The 7,241-nt window shown below is 38.0% G+C and overlaps 1 protein-coding gene and 1 long non-coding RNA gene across 2 annotated transcripts; both read left to right on the forward strand.

Moving 5' to 3' along the window:
• Positions 1 to 656: 656 nt before the first annotated feature.
• Positions 657 to 2,142, forward strand: LOC111606505 (piggyBac transposable element-derived protein 3-like). Its single transcript, XM_023327101.1, has 2 exons — positions 657 to 995; positions 1,104 to 2,142. The coding sequence occupies exons 1-2, from the start codon at positions 803 to 805 to the stop codon at positions 1,580 to 1,582; spliced, it is 672 nt and encodes a 223-aa protein (XP_023182869.1). The 5' UTR covers positions 657 to 802; the 3' UTR covers positions 1,583 to 2,142.
• A 1,455-nt stretch (positions 2,143 to 3,597) lies between these two features.
• Positions 3,598 to 4,198, forward strand: LOC111606757. The gene is made up of 3 exons (XR_002752232.1): positions 3,598 to 3,747; positions 3,831 to 3,943; positions 4,016 to 4,198. It is a non-coding gene; the product is annotated as an uncharacterized LOC111606757 (long non-coding RNA).
• Positions 4,199 to 7,241: the final 3,043 nt, after the last annotated feature.

Here is a 7,241-nt window from a genome sequence, read left to right on the forward strand (position 1 = left end):
TAATTAATTTGAATTACTTTGAGTGTGAAATGTTCATGCATGCAAGTTAAATCTCTGAAGAACATGTTAGCTTTTGTTTCAATACTTTGGTAATACTTAGAAGTATAAAGCTTGGCATCAGAGATATTATTTAATATTTTCCTTTGACCTCTTGACTCTCACACCCAAAATACTTGCACTAAAGTCACTGGGTCCATGACAGTTGAAGGATTTGAAGATAAGAGAATTTAAATATTAATATTTTACAGCTTTTCTCAGTTTGGGTGCATCTCTCAGAACAGAATTGAAATTCTTAAAACTACCTGTTCAATCTTCAAATTACTGTGTCACTTCTGCACATCAACAAATTTGTTTTGCAAGTTTTGCTTTTGTACATCATGTAGCTGGTTATGTACACTTCTATGCTTTTATAATTGTAATTTGCTTTTATCGTCTTGATCAAAATATGTTAACCCTCCTGTTGTCCTCGGGTCAAAATGACCCGCCACTGTGTTAAACCCCCCCCCCCCCAAACAATCCCCTAAATGTAATTTTTTTAACTTGAGATTTTAAGACTTTTCCTAGATTGGCCCAGACAATAGAAAAAGTTCAGTGTTGCTTTTATTCTCATTTCCATGTAAGCTGTACAAAAAAAGGTACAAAGATGGTCTTCAGGTCAAAATGACCCGTGAGGCAAATGGAGTTGAAATCAAGGTCACAGAGTTATTTACAAACCATAAAATGTTACAAAGTTTTAGTTGTGTCTCAGATCAATCAGTAGCAGAAGTGAGCAGAGAGTGGAAGGCCAATTTTCCGAGCCACAATGCCAGTCAAACTCTTTCACACCTACTCAAGACTGATGCGATTTGATGACCGTGAATCAAGACCAGCAAGACGTATGACAGACAAACTTGCAGCCATAAGAGAGGTATGGGACAAGTGGGTGGAGCGGTTGCCCTACCTCTACAATCCAGAGCCTGATGTAACAGTGGATGAGCAACTGGTTCCATTTAGAGGTAATCTGTTTTCATATTTGTAATAAAAGTGATTTTCACTATTGATTTCTTTGACTGTTTTCTGTGACACTGATACTAATCACTGATGCTAATGTCTTTTGTCCAAAGGTTGTTGTCCTTTCCGGCAGTATATGCCCAGCAAGCCAGCAAAATATGGGATCAAGTCATGGGTGGCTTCTGAATCAAGCTATGCTTGGAAAATGCAAGTCTATACTGGGAAGTCAACCAGTGGATGCCCAGAGAAGAACCAGGGGTTGCGAGTTGTGCTTGATGTGACAGAGGGACTGAGGGGTCACAATGTGACATGTGACAATTTCTTCAACTCTTATGAACTCGGACAGCAGCTCCTGAAGAGGAAGATCACCATGGTTGGTACAGTTCAAAAGAACAAGCCTGAGCTCCCACCTGCACTGCTTGGGTCAAAGGAGAGAGAGGTCTTCTCCTCAAAGTTTGCCTTCACACCCACCACCACTCTAGTTTCCTACCTCCCAAAGAAAAACAAGAATGTAGTTCTTCTGAGCACACTGCACAAAGACGGCGACATTAGTGACCGTGAGGACAGGAAGCCAATCATCATCCTGGAATAAAACCGAAACAAAGGAGGTGTGGACAACCTAGATAAGGTGATTGGAGCATATAGCTGCAGAAGAATGACTGCCCGCTGGCCCCTGGTCATCTTCCACAACATCATTGATGTGTCCTCCTACAATGCCTTTGTGATTTGGATAGAGATCAACCCAACCTGGATGTCTCATAAGCACAACAAGAAGAGGGTGTTCCTGGAGCAGCTAGGAAAGGCACTTGTAACTCCACTCATTGAAAGAAGGAAGCATGTCCCCCACACAGAAGCCTCAGCAGCAGTTGTGAAAGCTATTCAGAGTGCAGCAGCTCCTGATCAACCTGAGGATCCATCTACCACAGCCACTTCCTCAGCTAAGCCAAGTAAGAGGAAGAGATGTCAGTTCTGCCCTCAGACTGTAAAACACATACTGTGTGCTGCAGGTGTAAGAAATATATCTGCAAAGGCTGTGCACTTGCATACTGCCCTACATGTGCCAATTAGTTGAATGGGTTATGTTATTTTTCATATTTTTGTATTGTACATCCTCTTGTTCACTGGAGAAAAGTAAAAGAAAATTAGTCACTGTGATGAATAAAAATGCATTCGAAACTCATTTTGCACATTTTTTTTCTTAAGCTATAGAAATTCAAGTGGAGAGGGAAAAGTCAAGTATTCACACATTTTGTGGTGAGTGACAATATACAAGATAGAATTTGGTGTTTAAAATTCAATTAAGCTGCTTATATTGGGGGTTTATTGAAGACGGGTCATTTTGACCCGGAGGATAAAGGGTGTATACAGAAAATGAGGACAACAGGACAACAACGTGTCTGTGTTGAATTCTCAACTTCCAAAATAGCATCAGTTCATTGTGTAAGTCTTAACATGCATAAGTCTTAAAGTTGTCATAATGTGAATCATATATTAATTAATTTATATTCTATTATTTTCTAAATCTGTCCTGAATTGGTAAATTGCTCCCAAGTGAGTCCTGAGTTTCTCTAACAGGTCAGTGTATGAACCATTAGCTCAACCAACGATCAACCAGTTTTCTGAAACAGATTGGAGGTGCATCTTGTGAACCATCAGTTGGCAACATTATGCTCTATATAGTCAGAACACAACACAATGTTACATGTCTGAGAACTGATGAACAAGTATCTGGGCAGAGTGAACAGCCAGAGAGAAGAAGAGGAGTGAGGCTGAGGAGGAAATAGTTGGGAGGAAAGCAGAAGAAGAGTCAGAAGAGGCTGAGGACATCTGCCAGTTTCCATCAGTCCAACATCAGGACATGGCTGAGACCCACAACATGATGCTGATGGAGGTCCTCCCACCCTACTGTTCATTCCTTAACCCCACTGAGGAAAAAAGATTCCTCAGTGGAGTTAAGGAACAAAGTGACTATGGAAATTAAAATGTAATGTAATTTCTACAGCACTGTACAGTTTTCCTTGAGGAGATTGTCCTGTGGCTCCTTTTCTACTTTTTTTGTTCTCTGCATTTCTGTCTTTTTCTTTCTGAATCACCATGGCATGGTCCATGAATAAATTATAGCAAAAGCGTAAATCAGTGTTTCTCAATCCTGGTCTTCAGCGTCACCCTGTCCTGCAGGTTTAGGTATTTCCCTTCTGCCACACACCTGAATTGTATCTCTGGATGATTAACAAGCTTCTGCAGTACTTGATTGTCATCCAATCATTTGAATCAGCTGTTCTGGAGTAGAGGCACATCTAAAACATGCAGAGCAGGGGGGCGTTGAGGACCAGGGTTGAGAAACACTGGCGTAAATGATCCTTTTGTAGTCTCTTCTCATGACTAATCGATTTGACTGTCTTATCTGTACATAGAGAGACTATAACTTATTATTTTGAGTCACTGATATGTTAACAGACAGGATTTTAAGAGCTGAACTAAGGATTTTGAAAGCAAACAAATGCTATTTTTCCTGTTTCTACAAATTGTTTTGAGAAATGCGCTTACTGTTTTGTAAATGCCAACAATGACTCGAGAAATGCACCAAAAGTGACTGAGAAAAACTAACCTAGCATAAATTGTCTCAGCTGTATCAATTTGTTTGCCTGTATGAAAAGTGTTCACATTTACAGCTTTGTTTCTGCTAGCTTGCAGGAAATGTAACTTACATAAATGGTTGAAGACAACCTATTGGCCTTCATGAGACTCAGATAAATGGTGAGTATCTATTTCATAAATTGCCTAAAACAGTTATATTTGTTTTTATTTGTTTTTTGTTTGTGTATTTTGTCTGGTTGCAGACCAGAGGATCACACCTGTTGACAACAAACAAAGGTTTAACTACTGAATTTTCAGTCAGAAATGATCACACCACCTGGTTGAAGTACCTGTGTCCATATGCAAGTCAACAAAGGTGAAACAAACATTTAAGCGAATAAGATGTTCATGTAGTGCATCTTTCTAACTTTTTCTTTTTGTTTTCCAGCAGAGAGGAAACACCCGATTGACAACATGCGAGTCTCAATTTCAACCTGTGACTGGGAAGACTACAACCATCCTGAGCAACGTCTGATCTCAGCGACTTGTGACTCTCAACCCAGAACAAGAATCCTTTTATCACCATTTTGTCTTCTACAATATGTTATCTCTTATGTGGACACATACTGTTTGTTTTGTTTTTGTTTTCCAGATCTCAGTAATACCGTGAGGAAACTGGACATAAAATAGAATCAGTTCTTTTTTTAACTTGACTTTTTAAATAGAAATTGTTTCTTTAAGTGGATTACTCGTAATCTGTATTTTTGTTTAATTAGAAATTATTTTCTTTATAACTTTCTGTATAGAAATGCTTGACAAGTTACACTTCCTTGGTTGTTGTACTATAATTTGTATGGTAAAATTCTGGTAGGAACAGAGACCAGTAATTTACCATAAGTTTTTTTTGGGGGGGAGGGTTTACAATAAAATGTCAATATATCATACAGTCTGGATGTGTTTTTCACTCATGTAGATATTATGCCTCAGTCAGCATGACCGTATTTACTACGGCAAAACCACATTTTATTTTTTTTAAAATATTTTAGGAAGTACGGTATTTTACCGTATATTAAAAATACGGTAAAATCCTGCATTTACAAAATACGGTGACAAACTGGCAGCTGTGGTTGCCAGAATTTTACCGTATTTTAAAAATACGGTAAAATCCTGCATTTAGCAAATACGGTAAAAAACTGGCAGCTGTGGTTGCCAGAATTTTACCGTATTTCAAAAATACGGTAAAATCCTGCATTTAGCAAATACGGTAAAAAACTGGCAGCTGTGGTTGCCAGAATTTTACCGTATTTTAGAAATACGGTAAAAAACTGGCAGCTTTGGTTGCCAGAATTTTACCGTATTTTAGAAATACGGTAAAAAACTGGCAGTTTTGGTTGCCAGACTTTTACCGTATAAAGACGGTAAACTTCTGGCAACTCAGCTGCCAGTTTTTTACCGTAAAATGAGGCCGTTTTTTTTTACAGTGTATGTTTGTTCTTTTAAATGAAAAGAAAGTTGTGCTTCTAAAGAGGGCTTTGAAAATTGCTGAAGATATTTCCCGATTTGGAACAATAATTTAGTCATCTTGAAAAATTAAATGTCAAACTTTCTTTACTGACACACCAAAGTTTCTATTTGGACAATTACAAAAGGAAATTCTACCCAAGTATCAAATGTTAGCATATCACCTGATATTTGCATAATTGCCTCTGGTCCAGTTAGGTGACGTGGGCATCTGGTTTCAGGACGCCTCCGTGGTGAGGTGTTCTGGACATGTTCCACCAGGAGGAGACCCAGAGGACGACCCAGGACATGCTGGAGGGACTGTGTGTCTCAGCTAGCCTGGAATTGCCTTGGGATTCCCCCAGAGGAGCTGGCCAAGTGGCTGCATGGAAAGAGGGAAGTCTGGGCCGCTCTGCTTAGTCTGCTGCCGCGGCAACTCGACCCTGGGTTAAGGAGAAGATAATGGATGGGTGGCATTTACAAGGTGGATTAAATCTGAGTTAAGAAATCAAAGCCACAAGGATGAGCTGTTATAGTAAAATAATGATCTTTGTGTCAAACAGAAGTGTCTTAGAGGGGAATTAGCAGAAAGACTGAGAACTTCTGCAAGTGGCTTCATATTTACTTCTGAAGTCAGTGCATTCATCTGGAAATGAAATTATTCCCAATTTAACTATTTTTAAATTGCAGATTAGATAATTGGTGAGTTATGATAATTCACAAGGTAACTATTAGCTAAGCTAATAGCTAAGCTAAGTTAAAAACAACATTCCTAATGTTTTCAATCAATCAGTAAATCATTCAAATTAATCAATCAAGTTTATTTGCATAGCAACAAGGCAGTTCAAAGTGCTTTACGTCATAAAAATACAAAAATACAAAGTCATAGAGCACACAGTCAACAACTGAAGCATTACATTTTGTCAAGGGCTTTTGTTACACATTAGATTGTTGAATAATGTTTCATTTATAATGTTTCAAAAGCAACTGTAAAAATGGTGGGGTTTTAGTCTAGATCTAAAGGAACTCAGTTTTTCAACTGTTTTGCAGTTTTCTGGAGGTTTTATACATTAAAACCCTAAAGCCTGTTCACTAACACAGGTTGGAAAGTATTAAATGCTCAAATAACACACAAACTATCAGAAGAACAGAGTACAGTGCAACAGTTTATTTCTGAAGCCATTACTTTACCTTAAACAGAGGGCAGCCATGTTGGATTTTGAGTTTGAGTTAAAAAAACCTCCAACTTCTCTACTGTAATTCCCACTTCAGGGCAGCTTCCTGATTATTTTTTCGCTTTAAGCCTGAAAATATCTGACTTTTGAGTAGATATGGAACACAAAATAAAGCTACTATATATTAAAGTATTTTTTTCTCTGTCATATGATTTTACAAGAAAACTTTGCAGGTAGCAAATCAAGATATATGGTGACAAAAATTACAGTATACTCTCACAAGATAAAAACTAATTATGTCATGCAAATTAAAACACAAGTCACAAGTTCAGGAACTTGCTCGTCGTTTGCCTGACCCAGATATGGAAATAAAAATTAACTCTTCAGAAGTAAAACTTGAGAAGCAACACTGAATACTTTCTGTTCTGATTCCTTACAACACCCACACAATCTATTGCACGTAGCAATGAATCTGTGGGTTTGTCACCTCGCCAGCTGTCGAATATGTTTTCTCCTATTAAAACGGTAAGCAGTCATTTCCTTAATTTATTTTGTGCTGCTACATTTACAAATAACAGTTTGCACTGTGACAGAAACTTCTCTTTTTCTCAAAGTTTGATTTCTGTGGAGTTTCTCTTTGTCAGCTGCACTTTGACTTTGCAGGGACTTTTCTGTGAAAAGAAAGCAGTCTTACTTTTCTATGTAAATAAAATGCAGCTTTTTTCCGAAGGAGACACACAAATTAGGAAGATTGGAACGAGACTGGGATTTTTGAAAGCGACTAATGAAAGCTATTTTGGAGTTTGCAAAACACATTGAACTTTCCTTGCAACTTTAGATTCTTTGTTTTAGAAATGAAGTTGATTTTTAATTACATGAAAAACAGTGATTTCTTTAATCTGAATGGAACATAGGCAGCACTTTCTTTATCTGACTCTCAAGAGGAAAAGAGCACTGGACATTTTCTGCATTATGCAACCCCTGTCAGAAAGAGGCACA

The sequence above is a fragment of the Xiphophorus maculatus genome, chromosome 22 (genome assembly GCF_002775205.1).
Source record: "Xiphophorus maculatus strain JP 163 A chromosome 22, X_maculatus-5.0-male, whole genome shotgun sequence".
Lineage (NCBI taxonomy): Eukaryota > Metazoa > Chordata > Actinopteri > Cyprinodontiformes > Poeciliidae > Xiphophorus > Xiphophorus maculatus.

Excerpts from the sequence above, each read along its gene's own strand:
- LOC111606505 (XM_023327101.1), top strand. The coding sequence starts at position 803 with ATGCCAGTCAAACTCTTTCACACCTACTCAAGACTGATGCGATTTGAT. Across the intron at positions 996-1,103 it reads GCAACTGGTTCCATTTAGAG|GTTGTTGTCCTTTCCGGCAG; the intron begins GTAATCTGTTTT and ends TTTTGTCCAAAG.